The sequence below is a fragment of the Manis pentadactyla genome, chromosome 13, assembly GCF_030020395.1.
Source record: "Manis pentadactyla isolate mManPen7 chromosome 13, mManPen7.hap1, whole genome shotgun sequence".
NCBI classification, from domain to species: domain Eukaryota; kingdom Metazoa; phylum Chordata; class Mammalia; order Pholidota; family Manidae; genus Manis; species Manis pentadactyla.
Window position 1 is genome coordinate 95,099,490 of NC_080031.1, and position 20,161 is coordinate 95,119,650.

Here is a 20,161-nt window from a genome sequence, read left to right on the forward strand (position 1 = left end):
CAATCCAGGCCCTCCTACTCGCCCTGGTCATGTCACTGGCACAATGACAAGTGCCATGAACAAGGGCATTTGTTGTTCAAGGACAACATGTTCAAGGACACATTGAGAGTTTTTTACTACTCCAGTTACAGCCCAGCCATGCTTCTTGGGGATGTGGAGGGGACACTCTAGCCAGTATGCTGAAGGCATGGGAAGCCTGACCTTTGGGTGGGCCACCTCAGTCAATGGCTGATCCTACCCACGGCCTCTGGGTACACCAGCAGAGGCCAGAGCAAAGCCTCCCAGGTGTGGCTGGGAAGAACCAGGGACACCTGTCTGGCGCAGCATTCAGTTCATGCTGAACAATAAAGATGGAGTCAATGGAAATTGTCTAGTTGGGCTGATGCATGCTTTTTAACACACTTTGTCAAGAATTATGCAGGATTTGTTGAAATTCCCATAAGTGAGTCAAGGTAATTAACTGCATTTAACTTCATCATTTACCCCTTGTCATTTTTGGTAATTATATTTAAAGCAATCATTGAGATAACTTTTTGCATAAATCCCTATGCTCACCTCTGGGTTGTGAGAACCACAACGTCCTCTTTTTCAAATTCTCTGATTTGTCTCTAGATCACGGGGGGTTTGCCCTTCAGTGTTTGTTTTGACCAAGAATACATGGGTGGTATTATTTTGCCTACCCGAGTCCTCGCTGTGGATCCATGTGGCGCACCAGCGTGAGTGAGTGTAGACTCTTGGGCCAATGCTCTTCTCACTTCTAAGCTCCAGAGATGCTCTTCACCACCTTCTTGCTTCTTAATGTTGCAAAAAAGTCTAAGGCCAGAGGTGTTTTTTTTTTTTTTTTCTTCATAGTAACCCAGGTTTTTTTCTCTGCCTGGTCACTTCCGATATATTTTAAAAATCTTCTGAAGTCCTGATATTTTAGCAGTTATATTTGGACCTCTTCTAGGAATCTTTCAGCTCAGGGCAATTTAAAAAACAAGCTTTCTACATGTATTGCATCCCTTTGATTTGCTCTGACGTCTTTAAGACAACTAGTGACTAGTATGTTACACCCTTCATCTCTGTACTATATATCCGTCATCTTTTACATTCATCATTATCTTTTTTAAACTGGTTTTCTGTGTATTTTGGGAGAGGTTTTCAAGTTTGTTCTCCCTTTTGGAGAACAATGGCTTGATTTCTGCATTGTTAGTCTTGCCCCTTACCGACTGGAATGCAGAAGGCACTTTGGCTTTTGTTTTCCGGATTCCCTAGATTCTTTTCCTTATCTCCTCCAGCTTCCATTTTATTTTTGGCTGCAGCTCAGCCAATTTATAATCCCATTTTTCATCTTCTTTCAGAGTTCGAGTTCTCTCAGATTGAGAGCGGAGCAGTTTCTGTCTGCTGCGCTTCTGTCTCTTGTCATCATTCTCCCCAGGAGCACGCTCTTTCTCTGCGTCTTCAGTGTGGGCCTCCTCTCCTTCTGTGCTGCAGAAGCCAACTTCTCTTCAGCTCTTGTTCAAACAGGTCTGTTCAGGCTTCACCTCCTTTTACTCTCACCCCAGTCCTGGTGAGATTGTTCAGACTGTGGAATTATAGTTGACTCCATGGTCACAGGCACAAAATGTCACCACTGAGCAGGGGCATGGGAGGTAGTCATGACTTCCCTGTAACCAGCACTTGTGGCTAAGCAACTGAGATACATTCTTGAAAATCTAGAGTTTTGGGTGGGAATAACTAACAAGCTCACTCCCTGCATAACTGGGACGATATGCGGCTGACCCTTCCTGCCACCATGCCCTCTGCTATCCTAGTGTCCCTGGGTGTCCCCTTTTTAAACCTCTTTCTCACTCTGGGGTACTCCTCCTTCTGCAGCTTGGCAAAGACCTCCCTCAGTCCCATTTTCCTGACCATCACCCACACTGGGAAAGGCTATCTGACCCAACATACCCTCAGGTGCCTCTCACCTAGGGTTCCTGAAATCACTGGACTGGCTCAGATGGGAAAAAGGTTCAAATCTCAGCTACAAGGGCCCACACAAGCTGGGTATAAGTGAAGTTTTCTGCAAAGCCCCCCACAAGACCTTGGATTTTTTATATTTCAATGGAAACATGAATCACTAGATGAGCCACACAGCATTGGGGTTGGGGTGGTTGGACAGGGAGAGACAGAATCAGAGAGTGAGGTGTGGGTGCAGGAGTCAGAGAACTCAGCCAGCAGAATTTGTGGGGCCAGCGGGGCTCACTGAGGCACCCTCAGGTCTGCAGGTGACCCTGGCCAATCAAAGTGGGCTGGTGGGGCTGAAAGACAAGCAGTCCAGGAGGAAAAAAATGTTTCCTAAGGAGGACGAGTAAATGGACGTGCCTGCCAGTCACTGGACAAGCCCCTCCTTCCAGCTACAGACAGAAATGCACAACTCAGACCCCCTGCCTATAACAAGCGGGTGGAGTTCGTGGCATCTGGTCATTTTAATTACCTGTAAGAAAGCGATTTTACTACTTCCGTTTAGAGCAGCTTCTTGAAAGTAACTTCACGTCGGTCACCTTCGTTGGAGAGTGGTCACAGTGCAGCAGAGCAGAAGGGAGCACGAGAAGCCAGGCAGAGGCAGGCCCTGCGAGGGGAAGGCACCCACACCAGCAGCTGCGGTGGAGCTCTGTGTCGCCCGTTAGCTTCGGCAACTCTCCAGGGGAGGCCGGCCTCCCCTGCAGCACCTGCACGGGACCGGGCACAAGCCCACGGTCGGAACCACGGGCTGTTCCCTGGCCCTGGGATGCTGCTGAGGGCTGGGCCTCGGCGTCCTGTAGCTCTGTCCCTTGGCTCTCCTTGCTGAGGACTCAACCCCACAGGCCGAGTGCGGGATCTCTTGGTGCGGTCTTGTCATCAGGCAGTGAGCCTGCTCTGTGGGCTGACGTTTACCCAGGCAGGCGAGCTCTGCTGATGGAGATTAGCAGCCCCCTCCTGCCCCCTGGGGTGCCCTGTGGGTCTGCCCTCAACTCCCCTGGTTGATTACAGTTAATCTGACACACTAAGTGTCCCTCCTTCTAAGATGGCCCCAAATTGGGCCTTGCTTCCCTGTTCAGAAAAGCAGGCATCCTGCTAATGAGGCAGGTGGTGGGGTTTAGGGTTGGGAACCAAGAACAGGCTGACCCCCAGGCCTCTGCTCACCTCCTGCACCCACTGTCCTCCCAGCCCCTTCAGCTCCTCAGATCATCGGGCAACAGAAGACCCTGCAAGGGATTCCACGTGTACAGAAGAGCGTGAACGTCCTTTCCTTTGGCCTGTTAGTAAACAAGAAACACCTTCAGGCAGGGGCCCGGAGTCACCGTATCTGAGCTGTGGCTTGTCTGACAGCTGCTGAGCTTGTCACACATATAATCAGATGAACTGCTTGAGTGCAGAGATTCAATATGCAGTGTCAGTTAGCGGCTGCTGCGCGGGGGCCTTGATCTTAATTGAAGGTGCAATAGGGAAAAACCTTAAAGAAGTCCCAAATCAACTTCTTTTCACTCCAGTAATTAAACATTTGACTCCCGCTCATCAGCTGAAGCCTGGCCGGTGTTGGCCAGGGTGCCGCTAAACGGTTCTAAATAGCCTAAGCCAAGGGTGCCCCTTCTCTCCAGGTCGGGCCCCCCCTCAAGCAGCCTGCTGGAGGGAAGTTTGGGGGACAGGAGGCTCCATGTCACCCCCTCCCCTGCCTCCTTCCTCCCCCTTCCTTCCTCAGAGCCCCCACCACAGAGAATCCAGCATACTTTTGAGCAGGGTCCACCATATGACACCACCACCTCCTTTGCTGGGACCCCCTGATTGGAACTTCATGGAGGGCTGCTAACCAGGGGCTTCCCACCCTCTTACTTGGGGACCTCTAAGGGACTGCATATATCCTATTTAACACATAATCATCAACTTGTGCATTCATCCAAAAAATGAATGGAAGATCTCCAATGAGCCAGGGACGGAAAGATAAATCACATTTCCTCACTCGGAAGAGCACCCAGTATAGTGGGAAGATAGGCAAGCTGACAAGAAGGTGTGACAGAAGGTGGCCCTGCTCTTGGTAGAAGTTCTGATGGCACCTTGGTCAGCTTGGGGCTCACACAGGAAAACCCGTGGCCCAGAGGGTTTAATTATGTCAGGTAAGAATGAATCTGGAGATGCCTGGCAACGTACTTCTGGACTGGTCGTCTCTTCCAGCCCATGGCACACTCACCACTTCCTGGGGTGGTGGAGGTGAAGAGGGCGGTGCCTCAGGGCCACCCACTGGTGGGCATGGTGTGCTAGTTAGAAAGGCAACAGACAGCGGCCAAGAAGGCCCTGTGCCAGCGATCTGTCCCATGGCCCCTCTGACTTCCGCCCGGACCTCCTCACTCTGTCCCGGCGGCCCTGCCCTCCTTGTCCCTGCCAGCGTGCCAGGGGAGCTCTCCCCTCAGGGTCTCTGCGCCCGCTACTCCTTCCCCCAGATACTCGAACGCCTTGCTGCCCGATCTCCCGACTGTCAGGTATTTGTTCAAACGTCACTGGTCATATAAGCTCTCGCTGACCCCTTTCCCTGCTTTATTCTTCTCATGGCCCATGTCACCGCTAGACACACCTTATGTCTTGCTTACTGTCTGCCTGTCTCTCCCATTAGACTGCACATGCCATGAGGCAGGATCTTATCCCTTTGGCACAGTGCTGTACCCCTGTGTCCGGAACAGACCTGACTCACAGGAAGTTTGCTGGACAGGCTCAAGAAAGGGAGTACCTCTCGGGAAGTTCACTCTTAGAGCCATTGGGAAGGTGGGTTTGTATCTGCCCAGGACCTGGGAGAACAGCTGGGGGCACAGAGGTCATCTAGGTGCGAGATGAGGGATGCATGTGGTAGCAGAAGATGTAGAAAAGAGGGGGCAGAGTCCAGAAACAGTGAGGAAGTACACTCGGCAGGGGTTTGGTGTGGGGTTCAGCTGCGAGGACGAAGCAGAAGGGTCCCTGGGACTTGAGAGGAGGCCACTATCACTGAGACAGATACAAGGCAGAGAGGCAGAGAGTTCATTTAGGATATGCGGAGTCTGAGGGGCCCGTGGGCCTTCCAGGTGGTCTGGGCAGGCGGCTGCAGGCCTGTGACTGAATTGCTGAGAGGTCAGGGGTGGGGATACAGTTGGGTCTTGTTTACACGAGGGCACCGCTGGAACTGTGAGGGCGGTGGACTGGGGGGAGAGAGATGCTATGGGCCCCTGGGGGAAGCCAGGTGTAAGAGCTCAGGGGCAGGAGAAAGGAGGGGCCCGTGAAGAACGGAGGCCTGGCGGAGCCACTGCAGGGGCGAGGCAGTGACCCCAGGCCTGGAAAGGGCCTCCTGGATTTGGCATTCAGGGTAAGCGATCCTGACGGGGACAGAAGCCAGCCTCAAACCCTGGGGGCAGAGTGCAGGGCCCCCGGGCCAGCAGAGGCAGCCACGCAGGGAGCAGCGAGGGAAGGGGGTGGTGAATGCTACCGGGGGACGCCGGGACTAGGCGGGCTCCTGTCGGCTTTAGGTGAGCGGGCCAGAGCCTGTTCGTGGCCAAGGTGTCCGGGGAGCTCACAGAGAAGGAGGGTTGGAGATAAGGAGAGGCGCCAGGGAGGAGCAGGAGGAAATGTGGGGGCTTCGGAGGCGATGGCTTGTTTCCATAAGCAAGATCAACGCAGCGCGAGACTTTCTCAGCTCAATAGCTTATTAGCAATTTTTAATTACTGGAATGAATTAATTCAGCCAAAGCACAGCAGTTCTGTGAAGCACACCACACATGCTGCACTGATGACATTCTCACACATTTGCAGGGTGCTTATGCCCAGACGCTTTCTTACATGAAACCTAGAGACAATATCCAACAGACACACGTGTTTGTTTTAAAGGGTGTGTCTCCATCCAGGAAGCAGATCCAAAAGCAGATCCAGGATGACTCAGCCCTGAAGGCCACTGCATTGGGGGTCACTGCCCTGGTGTGTGTGTGTGGGGGGGGGTCGCTGCCCTGGGGGGTCACTGCCCTGGTTGGGGGGGTCGCTGCACTGGGGGGGATGCTGCACTTGGGGGCTGTTGGTGGACCCCAGCTGTCTGCACTGATGCCAGCAGAACCTACCGGAAGGCTCTAAAACAGGAACCAGTGCATGAATATTCCCCATGGTGGCTCAGAGAGCGGGGGTGGAGGGGACCAGACTTGATTTTCCTCTGGACTGTCAAATCCACCAGGTCAGGCCTGGTGCCCTGATCATGCCAGTATCTCAGGTCTTGCATGGCCTTGGCACCCAGTGGACTTTCAGTAATGTCTGTGCAGCTGGGTGGCTTGGGGGAGCATGGTCACATCCTCCTGTGGAGCTCAAAGTGAAGGCCTGGAAGGGTGCTGGGTGCAGAGGTTCCTTCGCAAGGACTGAAGGAGCGGCAGTGGCCTCGGGATGGAGTGTGGGTGGGGCCGGGAGCAGAAGGGCAATTGGAAGACATTGGAAGTGGGAAACTGGGGTTGGACAGAAAGTCGAGCCTAGTGCCAGGAAGCCGGACTAGGCTGACCGATGGCTTGTCCCTGAGGCTCTGCTCTTCCGGCACCTCTGGGTGATACTGAATTTCCTGCTCCTTCCTTGCAGTGGTGAGAGGAGTCTGGTGTTCTGATGTTCAGAGGCCCTGAGTTTGTGATGCCAGCTTCCTGGTGAAGCCAAGCTTCTTGCTGACCTGGGGAGCAGGGAGGCCCCAGCCCAGCAGCAACCAGCTTTTCCACCAACCAAGACTCCTGAGCCTGCCCTCCACGCAAGAGGTCTCCTGGGGGGAAAGGGGAAAGCAGTGGGAACTGCTCTGAACACGCCTTCCTGGGACAAACAGCCCCAAAGCTGTGGGTGCTTTTGAAGGGTAGTCTGCAGTGGCAGTGACTACATGACGGGGGCCGGCACTAGCCCTCTCTGGGCCTCAGGATCCTTGTCTGGGAAACGGGAATGTTGGACTAGCTTATCTGACATGCAGTTGGCTTGAGTTCCAACCTCCTAGCTTGGTACACAGGCCTTTTTCACTAGCCTGCATTTACCCACAGGGGCACCCACACCCCCTAGGATCTGCATTTTAATCAGCTGCTCCTCCTGAGCCTGCAGGACCTTCATGCCTGTACCTCTATGATGTCACCCCCTACCTCTCCCTAGCAAGCCCTTACTCACCCCTTGGAGAAGCACCTCAAATGTCTCTTCTGCAGCCCCTTCTCCAGACCTTTCCCTTCTCACCCTCAGGTAGATGAATCCTCAGGCTCAACTATCATTTTGATACATGGAACTATCATTCCAGGCCTGGAAAGGGCCCCCTGGATTTGGCATTCAGGGCCTTTCATACATTCCAGAAACTTCCTCTAGACACAGAATCGGGGCCTTTGGTTCTCCTTTTGGCTTTTGTGCTAAATTGATGACTCATTAGATATCTTTTCAAAAAGCAAGACAGTTGGTGAAGTTGATGCAAGTCTAATCATTTGAAGATCAAATTCGAGTCATTCATTGACTATATATGGAGAACCGATGTTCTTCTCCCCACCCCATTCACAGGACCACAGACCACCCTTGACCTCTTAGCCCACACCAGGTGTTGCCACATGTGGGTAGGGCATCTGTCACATGTGGACATGCATCTCTTGCATCTGCCCTTGAATGTGCCCTGACATGTGCAGTGATATCACCATCGTCCGGGGCACCGTTGACATTGCTTAGAGCAGAGCGCTCACCGTAGGCCAGGCTCTGGACATTTCACACTGCCTATGCCTAATGAGGCAGGTACTACTATCATTTCCCTATTACACACAGTGTGAGTGAGATGTAGAAAGCTTACGTGCCTTGTCCAAGGAGGCGTGGCATGGCCCAAGGCCTGACCTGATGCCAGGACCTTTGAGCTTTGCTACACTGCCCCTCAGCTCGGGCCGCCCCATGAAGCTCCCTTAGGCCCAGCACCTCCCTGCCCTGCTCCACAGAGTGAAACCAAAACCACTGCGGTGCCTGCCACCGCCACAGCCCTTGGCTAGGATCTCACACGCCCTTGGGAAGCTGAGCCTCACACTGAGGCTGGACGGACACTTCTGAGGATATACTGGCCCTGGCAGGGCAGAAAAGATTTGCAGAAGTGTGGAAAGGCCCTGGAGGGTGGGACTTAAGTTTTGAAAGCAACAAGATTCAAAGTAACAACAAAATAACAATAAAAAAGAGAGAAAAGAAGTCTCTCTGGCCATCAGATCTATCTGCTTTGCTTACTTGCAACAAAAGACTGTTTTTTTTTCCTGTGCTTAATAATACTTAAAAAAGATTTGTTAGTGAGCCTGTAGTATGTTTAATTTTTTTGTGTGTGTCAGAAATGGAAATTAATTCCTCCTATTTCATGAGCCTGGGAACCTCCCTCCAAAGCCCCAAAGTGCACTTACAAACAACAGGCTGGACAAGAGAGCTTAAGGTCCATTTAGAACCGAATCCTTAACAGTCTCCTTTCTTCTATAATTTCATGGTTTGTTTGGAAAACTGCCCAACTATGACACTGTATCATCTGGGGTAATACAGCCCTGGTGTGGCAAGCTCGTCTTCTCCGGCAGTGAACAGCGAATAGCAGAGGTAGGAGATAAAGCGTGATTTCAAAACCAAGTCAGGAAGGTACACAAACAGGAACACCATGTCACAGATAGCTTCTAAAACACACACCCTATAAGAAGTCAAAAAGTTGGGCATAAATATGCAAAGAAATAAAAAGCTAACCATTTCAAACAAGAAGGCTTCTCTCTCACTTACCAACTTTACATTTCCCTGTATGGCCCCGGAACATGACTGGTTAGCCAGAGACGGGTAAGATTCCTCAAGGGAGGAACAACCTAAGACAGGCACAGTCGCAGGGGGGCCATCAGGTGAGAAATTGGGGATCAACAGAGGTGAGGCTTAGAACCTCACCCCCCCTGTTCTGAGAGAAATCTTCTGCATACGTGGACGTTTTATTGCCCTTGTCTAGCTTGGATTAACACATAGTCTACAGGCACACACCTGATCATCTACATTTGCTCTCTTACAACACTAAACTATGTTTTCTACCTTTATCTTGTATCTACCTACCACTTCAGCATTTTATTAAAAATAATAATAATAAAGAGAGAAATGTGGTATCCACATATAAATCAAGTATAAAAACCAAATGAGTATTCATATTTGAACTGACTGTTTAGAGTTCATAATGCATGAGCAAAACCGAAAGTTTCTGTGATGACTGCCCTTGTACTGTTCACTATGTAACTTATTCATTATCAAATTCAAAGTAAGAATTTGTTCTCCATGTAAGAACTTGTTTGTTATGCCTCAGAAGATTGGAGACTGACGAAAATTAGGCTTGTGGTGAATTAATGATTGTGCATTGAGCACTGACTCCCCTATACAGAATTTTATTGTCGTTAACAACCATTTGATCAATAAGTATGAGAGATGCCCTCACAAAAAAAAAAAAAAAAAAAGGACAGACTTCCAATGGTAAAATAAATAAGTAACCGGGATGTAATGTATAGCATAAGGAATATAGTCAAGATATTGTAACAGCTTGGTAGGGTGATAGCTGGAACCTAGAATTATGTATATAAATGTTCTACCACTGTGTTGTACACTTGAAACTAATGTAATGTAATACTGTGCGTCAACTACCCTTCAATAAAAAATAATTATCTAAAAAAAATAATAATAAATAAATAAATAAATAAATAAATAAATAAATAAATAAGTAACCAGGATGTAATGTATAGCATAAGGAATATAGTCAAAATATTGTAACAACTTTGTATGGTGATAGCTGGTAGCTAGAATTATCATATATATAAATGTTGAATCACTGTGTTGTACACCTGAAACTAATGTAATGTAATACTGTTGTCAACTACCCTTCAATAAAAAATAATTATCTACAAAAAAAAAAAAAAGAAGTCAAAAAGTTAGAGAATTCCACCCACTACCTTGGTATTCTCTGGTGGTATTTGGTGCTGAGGATAAATGTGACTCTAATTTTGCCATGAGAAGAAAGAGATGCAACATTCTACATCCCTCTGTCCCCCTGATTTTCAGCAAGAGAGACCCTGCTTGGGACTTCAGGAGAGCTGGTATCAAAGCTGCAAATTGGAGCTGACAGTGATGTTTCTGGTTCAGTTGGGTTTTCTCACATGCTAATGTTCCCTAAATGTTGTACGTCATTCTGCAGTCACAAGGAATCCCATTGTCATAGCAACTGTGATGCCAGAAGTTTTCTTGTAAATGGGGCTTAGAATGCTGCCTCTCCTCCCTTGCAGAGTGGCGAGGCCTGGGTGTCCCCACGCAGTGCTCAGAAGCAGCCCTCCCCTTAGGGCGCTGGGGCGCTGGCCGCAGAGCGTGTTCCCACTGCAGCGGGGGCCCTGAGAAACCTGCACCACGTGCTCCACACACCCCAGCCCCGTAAGGATTGTCCTACTGTGACTTCTGGGCATAGATGAAGCCCCAGAGAATGAAGTCATAACTTCTCATTGTAAAGTCTGGTAGGACAGGAAATGGAATACGGATGATTTTAGAGTTTTTATTTGCATGGGGAAAAAAAGATGTTTTCAAAGTTTCCTGTATCAATAACTTTCTGGAACTTTGGAGCCAAAGATAAATTGCCATCAGTGCCGTTCAAAATGGCATTAAATGTTCTGCTGCCATCTTGGTGTGGGGACTATAGGATGCTGTTTTTTACACTTTCCTTTTTTCCAAGACTCCCCCTGACCCCCAGCCCTCTGCTAATCCGTTTCCTCCATCTCCCCATGGGAGCAAGGCCCTGCTCAAGGTGGAGACCCAGAGTAACCCCCTCCGGGCTGGCCTGCCTTGCACCCCGGTCAAGGCCCTGTGACCAGCAAGCAGGTCTTTACTGCTTGTTGGGCACTCCCTATGGGAATGCTAAATGAGGCCCTCCTGCCCACCATGGATGGGAGCCGACTGTGAGCACGTGGCAGTGGAGGCTTCTCCATGGGGTCCAGAGCCATGTGGCCAGGGCTGCAGAAAGGGGAGCTCAGGCCCAGGTAGCATCTTCTGGACAGAGTCAGGACCTGACTTTCAGCTCCTTCCTCACCCACTTAAGAAATAAAAAGGAAATTTTGTGGTCCCCCATAGTGCTCCCATAGGAAAGGAGAGCTTTGTGGGCTGCAGACGCCCTGAGTCAGCCAAGACAGCTCCTACTGTGCTGGGAAGATGCCTGCAGCCATTCTGGCCCGTCAGCAAGACTGCCTCTGCCCCTCCCCCAGGACCGGGAAGGCAAAGGTCTCGAAGACCAAAGAAAACAAAACCAAAGGGATTTGGGCGCTCACGGCCTCGGGAGAAGTCTCAGGACAGAGGGCTCAGTGCTAACCCTTGCCAACTCTTGCACACAGACAGCGCCAGAATGTGCATAGTCTGTGCTTCTTAGGACACCAAACCAGAGGGGTCCTTGACACACTGCTGAATGTTACTAATTAATGTAACTTTTTTTCTGCTGTAAACTGCATATAAACCATCTCTGTACAAAGAGAGATGGAGCAGTCGGATCAGAGCTCTCTGATCAACTGTCATCCAGGTCATGGTCCTTAGTAAGACTGAACCAACTCTGTTTTTCCTAATGCAGTGGCTGGATGGATTTCGGTGAACACACGCTCCACCACCAGCCGGACATCTGGGCCCCAGACCCGCTGGGCAGAGCCCCCATTCCTGCCTCTGCCTTCCCCTCCCAGTCTTGTGTCTCTCTGCTCTAGGCCTGAGGCCACACTGAATAGATAAATGACCATGACAATGTCATTAGTACCCAGCACTTGTAAAGCGCCTGGCACATGCCAAGTGGTTTCTCTGCAGCATCCCATTTACTTTTCTCCACAGGGCAGGCAGGCACTGCCCATAGTCCCACTGCACAGCCAAGGAAAAAGCCCCGAGAGGTGGAGCCATGTGCCCAAGGTCACACAGCTGGGAAGCGGCAGAGCTGGGCTACAGCCCCAGGTCTCTCTGGGAGCTTGCAGGTATTGCTCTCCACTGAGTGGGAAATCACTAAATCTGCAAAAAGCTCAACGGATCAGAAGGATTCAGCGGATGCACTTGATCAGCGAGAAGCAGAATGGAGCCCTAATCTACCTGCCGCCACCTCTATCCTCCCCAGCTCTCCCCACCACCCCTCAGTGAGGCAGGCTTCGTGGTGGCTGTCTTCCCCTTGAATGACATGAGAGATGCTGTTTGAATAACCAGTGGTGAGGGAGGCTGGGCACACTTTGATGCAGAAATGAAAACCTTTAGAAAGATGCAATTTGGAGAATATTGGAAACTGGAGAATGGAACATCAGTCTATAAAATTTAACATGACCAATAAAGCTGTAGCAACTGCTCAGGTGTTTTAGTGCTCATGGTGCTGGGGAATCGGCAGGCACGCAGTTGGGCACTGCTTTCAGACCAGGGACATTTTTCCTGGGCTCTTTTTGGATTTATTTCCATAATGTGCCTCATGATTTCCAAAGCACCTCAGCATTAGTATCTTAAGTGCAGCCAGGAACATCTTGCAGTCCAAGATTATTCCCATCCCAGAATAATCTTTCCAGAGAACTGGCCTGCTCTAGGACTGCGCGCTCCCCTGCCCCCTGACCACTGCCATGACCCTGTATGTTTACGTGGGTGTAGGTGGCTCAGGTAGAGGCTGCAGGTGGCCAGCAGACCTGTGCTCCACCCAATGTCCTGGACCCACCATCTGGGGCTTGATGCCTGTTAGGGTGAGGCTGGAGCCTTGCCCCCTCTCCCTGGGTGCCCAGAAGAAGCCCTTTACTGTCAGTGTTGCAGGCACTTGCTGGGATTTCATCCCAGGCCTTCCCTTCCTTTCCCTGCTGTGCCCCAAAGCAGCTTTGAGCTCATGCAGCCCCAGGTGGCCTCTCCCACTTGCAAGGTCTCCCACCACAGGTTACATAGGCTTGCTCTCAACTGCCCACACACTGCTTTTGCCTTCTCAGAGTTTTGCATTTATTCACATATGGCCATTTAGTGTCCATATCACCAATATTTCCACAGGCTATGGCATGCACCGTTCATCAGGGCCACATTAGCACAGGGATCTGCATCCTGACCCTCACAGCTTCAAGCTTCTGACAGCCTTTGAGTATCTCCCCATGCAAGGCAGGTGCCAGGTGCTGAGATACAGTAGTGCACGAGGAGCCATAGGCCCTGCCTGTGAGGTTTTTACTTTCTGGTAGGAGCTGATGCCCCTCTTTTCTTCTGACCCAACACCAGTACAGAGCATGAAAACTTTGGCCTCAACTCCACCAACACATCCTGATGTCCATGCAGGGCCTTCCTTTTCTTGCTCAGAGGTGTTCTGGACAGGCCAGGCATGGAGGGCTATTCCTTCAGTGACCATGCAGGCCGGAATGCGAAGGCCTGCCAGGCTGGGAACACGATGGGAACCACTGTGCACGCCCGTCTGGCCACATTCTACCCACAGCATGGCCTCCTGATGCCTGAGACCTGTTCCGAGGGGTAATGCGGTCCCTGTCACCACCTTGCAAGGGCCTACTCCACTCGAGAAACCTGAGCAATTCCTCGGCATCTCATTTCTATCGGACATTGTTCTTCACCAGCCAGGGCTTGGTTGGGCCTCCCTGGAACTTGCTCTCCGCGGGGCCTCCTCTAAGGGCAGGGGTTCTCTGGAGGTAGATGCAAACAGAGCGTGCCTCACTGAAGTGTCATGCTCCAGCTTTCCTCTTTCTCTACTTCCTTTACACACTTAATCTGAACACTCAGCACCAAGGTCATCTGTCAAAAGGCCATTAGAAGATCCATCACAAAACCCAAAAGCATAGAGGCAAGGAGCCATCTTCCTACCTTTAAGGAAACAGTCTTTGCTGTGGACAACGACAATCTTCTTCTCCAGCAGGCAGGCGGCACGGTGGAGCTCACAGTGGTTCTCGTAAAACCTGCCGTCGGAGCCGCACACGGGCATGTAGCTGGGTCTGCACGCCTCCAGGCACCGGCACTCAGGTTGCCCCGTCTCCCTGCTGGGCATGCACCTGCTCCCACGGCCGCAGAACTTCTTCCCACAGGAGGCCGGCAGACCATCGTGGCCAGAAAGCCCTGCCGAGCATGCAAACACAGAGGGCCAGCTGTGAGCACTTGTGGGTGAGGGTCATGGGCTTCTCTGTGCTCCCTCTGCCTCTGGAGTCAAGGTCTGGGGCCTCGGAGCACCCACCGGAGGCTCTTCCCCACCCACAGGAGGCAGCCGTGGGTGCCAAGAGCCGCGCTCTGCCGTACAGCTCAGGTGATGGCTGACCCGCACCGCATCCCAGATACAGCCCCTGCCCATTCTGGGAGTGGGGGACAACAGGGGGTCACACAGAGGGGACCAAGTGTCAGTGGGCCTGGCCTGCCCACTGAGTGGAGGAGGGCTTCCCAGGACACAGAGGGCTTAAACCAAGGCTCCCATACCCACGCTGTGGGGAGAGGCCTGACGTAAGGCGTTCTGTGCATGCATGGGCGTGAAGAGAGGGTAAGGGGGCCGAGGTGCAGTTCTAGGAGACGTAGAGAGCCAAGCCAACGGGTTTCTGTCTGACGTTAGGCACTGGAGAGACTTGTGGAGTTTAGGGAGGAAGTGGTACCCCAAGCCCAGGATGGGGGCAGCCAAGGCGGGAGGCCAGAGATCCACCTTTTCTTCTGGGAGAATGTGGCCGTGCAGGACACACAGCAGCAGTGGCACCAGCAGCCTGGCTCTACCGCCCGCCCTTCCTAGCACAAAGCTGCAGCCCTGGGCAAGAAGGCTGAGACCCTTGCCCCGGGGAATGGTCGCAGCACCTGCCACCTTGCTGGGTGTCCTCCCCAACACACACTGGTAATGACCCCAGGCAGTGGTGCCCAGAGCTCACATACCAAAGCGACAGGCGGCTGGTAGTGTGGCTTATGGCTGAAAGGGTGTGCTTAAGCCAAAGGCCACACAAGCCTCTATAACCAACATTGCACTCCATCAGAGATGTCTGGAAAATTGCATGATTGCCATGTAGCATTAATGGCAGCAGATAGGAAGTTGAGAATTATAACGGGATATCAAAATACAAATAATTAAAACACGAATGCAGATTTTATGGCTGTAGAAGTCATTGTTTTTAAGTTTTAATGAAATCTTTTTCAAAATACTCAGCGAGACAGAAGGGCCCTGGCAGTCAAGACTGAACCTTCAGCCCAGCCCCTATGCCATGGGATTAAAATATCTAAGAAAAAGCCTTCTTTTTTACGTTTTTTGGTTAAGTCTGTTTTTCATCATTTTAGATTTGAAAGGAGAAAAACATCAGTTATCGATAGATTAACTGTTTGAATCAATAATTAATTTAAATTTCTTCAGCTTAGACAAGCTAAGAAATATCGACTTTTCTTGAATCATAATAAACTAGAAGGTTAAAATATCTCTGCACAGTGTAGAAGTGCAGATCCTAAGCAGAGCGTATCCCACTTATCCACTTTGCTAGTGTTTGTGTGTGCGTGGCTGTGGGGCTTGGGGGCATTCATCAGCACCCACGCATATCTTCCTGTCAAGGTTGATGGTCTAGGGGGAGCTGAAGGCACTTGGTAGTGGGGGGTTCTGGTCTGGAGGCCCTCCACCCACTGGGTTTATGGCTGCTTTGCCACAGAGGGTGTTTGATTAGCATGACTCTCCTGGGTGGTTGGAAAATGGGTTACCCTGAAAAGTGCTGCCAGCTACTAGAAACTCACACAGCTCTAAAATATCGGCCTTTGTTTCTTTCCCAAGACCTGGCCAGGAAACAGTGTCATTGTAGCACTGTTTTAATAAACTTTTCCATGTGGAGGGAAAGGCCCTACTAATCACCCCAATCTGAAGAACCAGAGCCGAAGTGCCTGGGTCTCTGGTCTCTCTGGTCCTGCTGCAGGCCTCTGGCACCAGCTGAGCCGCCCAGCCCGACCGCTCTCTCTCTGGCCAAGGCAGCTCTAACTCACTTGGGGTCCAGCTCCCCTCAGAGATGCTGGCTCCAGTCTGAGCACCCTCTCTGAATCCCCCTGTCTCAGAGATTTGGCCTCTTTCTGGGCTTGGGTGGCCGCCCAGCTTTGTCTGCATGTAGACCCCATGCACCCAGGCTTTAAGAAACAGAACAGTTTTAAAAGCTTTTCTCCTTAACTCTGATTTGGTGACACTGCTTAAACCCCCTGGAGAGAGGCTAGGATGGGGAGGGAGAGGTCACTCACATGCAGTGACCTTTGGAGGGGTGCATCAGCCCTTGCCTCCTCCAGGCGGGGCAGGATGCAAGCTGGAAGGACGGAGGCATGAAGGACAGACGTGGTCATGAAGGAAAGAGGCCTAGAATCAGGCATGGCAGAGCAGGAAGGGACTTCAGAGACCACCTCGTCGGGCCTAGGCAGTGCAAGTGAAGCCAGCTCACATGGACGGGGCAGACTCCCGTTTCCCTGACCCTCTCACCATGAAATGCCCACCTGCATGCCAAGATTGCAGTGGGTGCCTCTGAAGACCAGTGTCCTCCTGGCCTCTGCAATGCTCGTGTTTGGTTAGCATTCAGGTGTGGCTAGGCCTTCCCCGCTAGGCTGTGCTCTGAGGGGTCAATGTTAAGAAAACACATGTGCCAACCTGTGCTCATCAAAGTTTGTCAAGAATACTCAGTTTCTCTCTGACATGGGAATCAGCTGTCAGTAAATATCTTTTCCTAATTATTCGCAAATCAGACAAAAGTAGCTTTAAAGCCCTGCGTCTACCCTCCCAAGCATGTGGACAGCAGGCTCTGCAGGACGTTGAGAATGCCCTGCACAGGGGCTGGCCTGGAGTCCCACCCCTGGCCACAGAGATCTGACCAGCGGTTTCCTCATTAAACAAGGCCCTTGTCACCACTTCCTCCTTGTTATTAAAACAGAATGAATTCTCCACTCCTAGCAGGACGATGATAAAACAGTAATGGGAAAGGTAACCAAGTGAGACCGCCAGCAACCCCTACAGTGTTTATGAGGAAGACCATGGTGCATGAAAGATATAATGCGCTTAATTTATAGTCGTAAAGAAAGTCGTTTAGCCAGATTAGAAACTGATCATCTTACCAAATAAGCTGCTTTTCAACACTAATTAAATTTACTGAACACAGTCAGACATGGGCATTGTTACATGAAAGTTACAGCAGCAGAGAAACAAGTCCACTGGTACCAGCTGATGCTGAAGACGCCCTCGTGACCCTGATCAGGATGCTCGATGTGGCACGTCGCGGAGCCGGGGCTGCCGTCGCCTCAGAGCACAGGAGAAGGTGGTGTAGGTTAGCAACGGCAGGGGTCTAGCCCGCGTGACCCCCACATGGGGGTCAGATGAGAACCAGGACCGGGAAGGCAGGGAGCCTCCCCTGCTGTGTTCTCTTCTAACCACAACACAGAGCACAGAAAATTCAGCTACTTGGCTTCCAAACTCCGAATCAGTGTCTGTAACTGGTTCCTTGGCACAAAGTAAACCACAGAGCATTTCCCTCTTAGGGATCAGGCTGGAATGGCATAAGAGGGGACCCCGTTAGCTCTCCACTTTGGGATGCTAATTGCCTGCTGACATGTTCATCTAGGGCAGCACTTCTCCACGAGAGCACGTCCTCAGTGCGATTACGGAGGAGGGCCACCTCCCCTTACACAGCCTCGGGGGTGTGGGGAGGTCACTCCAGGTCTCTGTTGCTGGCACAGCCTGGCTGTCCTCCTGCAGGCCCTCAGGCCCCTGGTGAAGGATGAACTGAAATCCCCACTACCTCACCCCGTCCCACCGCAAGGCCATGGTGAGCTGTTGGCTTGGCTCCAAGGTGGCCTCACGCTCCACAGGGCCCAAAGCAGGCCAAGCAGAGTGGGACACGGTTGCAGAAGTCATGCACAGCACCCACTGCCCTGCCCTGACAGCCCGCTGCTGCCTGCCATGCAGCCCAGCCTTGCACAGCAGCAGTGCCCAGCTTCTGCAGACAGAAGCTGCTTCTAGGGGCACCAAGTGCCCACCCACCGGCAGGCACAGCTTTTTATAGATGGATTATTTGCTTTATATTCTGTGCTTCAATACTGACCCACGAGGGCACTGTAGCCCATACCCTGGGGCATTGTGAAGCTTTTTCAGACCTAGAGCTGAGGACTCACCTTTGGAAGAGTGGTGTGTGTGCAGGTATGTGGGGTGTGCTGCCCAGGAGCTGGATATCATGGGCCCAGTACTCCCCCCACCCTCCCAAGACAACTTATATTCTCAGAGGTGCCCAGGGTGGTCTGGAGATAAGACTGTCTGGCCCCCTTTGACTCCCTCATTGCAGAGACTGCCCAAGTGCCTTCTACATGGTTGTAGAATTGGGATTGGTGGGAAAGCCTGGCAGAGACCTAGCTCTCCAGTCAGTGGGGTTTCTATGCCCCACATGGGTGGTACCAGTGGGCACTTCAAGAGCACCTGTCAGCTCTCCATCCACCTATCCATCCTACAAGTATTTTGGGGGCACCTCCTAGGTACCAGATCCCAAACTGTGTTGGAGACACAAAGCTGACTAGGATACTAGCCTTGGGGCCCCTACACTGCAGGGTAGGAAGACACACATGAGTGTGACCAGGCAGATAAATCAACAAGATGAACATGCACTGTGGTAAATGCCAGGAAGGATGTAAGCAGGGAGCTGCAGTGAGCCAGCCTGCACCCGGAGGTCAGGCGCCCTCGCTGAGGATGGGAGATTTGGTATGAGAGCCCTGGGGGAGGGGAGGGCGGAGCAGCCTGGGGGCCCTGAGCCTGTGAGCACAGCAGGGGCTGGTGCAGGCAGAATCCGGGCTCCAAGAGTCCTGCTCCAAGGCAAACCTTGCTGGCAGACCCAGTCTGCAGGGAGTCATCAATGCAGATGCAAAGTTGCTGCCTTGTCCAAGTGTACCCCTGAAAAAGTGGGGTGACCGGTTCCCTGGAGGTCTTTGTCAGCTCCTAGGAACTGAGTCTTGGAGGGACGTCCTATCACCTTGATATTCAGCACACACCCCCAGCTCCACTCCTGGCTGAAGGGGGCCCATCCCTGAACACTGCCATAGCCAGAAGGCTCTGGGCACCTCTGAGGCTGTGGTAGGGCACAGAGTAGCCCTCCTGGGCTCTTGCCGCTGAACACCTCAGTGCACCCTCCACACCCCCAGGTGCCCTAGGTTCTGGGCTGCTCCAGGCCCACCTCTGCCCGGGAAAGTCTTATTCCCAGCAGAATGCTGGGAAAAGCATCTGTACTTCCTCCCATTGAGATGTGCATGTCTAGTATCTGGCCAGAGTGGGTGATGTACTAGGTAACTGCTATTTACTGAGGCGTTCTGAAAGGGCCAGGCACCCTGCCTGCCACGCAGAATACGTGAGCTCATCTAATCCCTGTTTAATCCTCATAACAGTCCTACGAACTAGGCTTCACTCTGAATGTGTTTGTGACATGCAGACATGCCTGTTTTACAGGTGAGGGAAAACGAGTCAAGAAGTGACTTGCCTACTGTCAGAGAGCAAGTAGGTTGAAGGCGGTAGAGCCTAGATTTGAATCAGTCTCACGCCAAATACCTCAGCCCGGGAAGAGTCTGCTCAGCCAGGGATATGGTCCTGCCTCAGGAACTCATGCCAGGAGGGTTACGACGTCCATAGTTTGAGCTTCTCCAACATCAGGATACATCCAAACACCAGCATGCCTGGCCTATAAGATCTCTGCTGCTCACACTCCTCAGGAACATACGGCTTAGAGGCCAAGTTAACAGCTTCCCCAAGGGCTAGAGGAGAAAGCCCTGCTTGGGGCTTTGAACACCAGGGGCCCAGACGCACCCCTTGTCACATCCCTGGTCCCTGACCCCCTCCCCTGAGAAACATTATGCTGTCTCTCAGCCTCAGCACATCCCTGCCACCCTCCCTTGGTCCCTTGACATTGTTCAGGTGACTGCTGGGCAGGTGTGATGCCCTCTCAGTGACCAGAGAGCACAGCCTAAGCTACGGCAACTGTGTGCTTCATGAAAGCACAAATCTGAGGAGCTCTGCAAGGCTTGACCAAATTCTGTAGGTCCCAAAGCTTAACAGAAAAATACAGTTACCCGCCGCTGGGAAGTAACGCTAACTTGTCATGGTATTGCTCACAGATCCTAAACTGAGGTCTGACAAATTGGCTTCAAAATAAAATGCTATGCCGAAGTCAGAAATGCCTGGAACATGGGAAGGGAGGGAAGACCTTTCACCTGTCAGCAGGCTATCAAT

General features: G+C 51.6%; 1 protein-coding gene across 4 annotated transcripts in view; it reads right to left on the reverse strand.

Moving 5' to 3' along the window:
* FSTL4 (follistatin like 4) overlaps positions 1-20,161 on the reverse strand; it is a 428,422-nt gene that overhangs the window by 191,071 nt on the left and 217,190 nt on the right. For all 4 annotated transcript variants that reach the window (XM_036907566.2, XM_057490874.1, XM_057490875.1 and 1 more), the window contains one exon: positions 13,795-14,043. In XM_036907566.2, the coding sequence (XP_036763461.2) occupies positions 13,795-14,043 (249 nt within the window). The remainder of the gene's footprint in view (positions 1-13,794; positions 14,044-20,161) is intronic.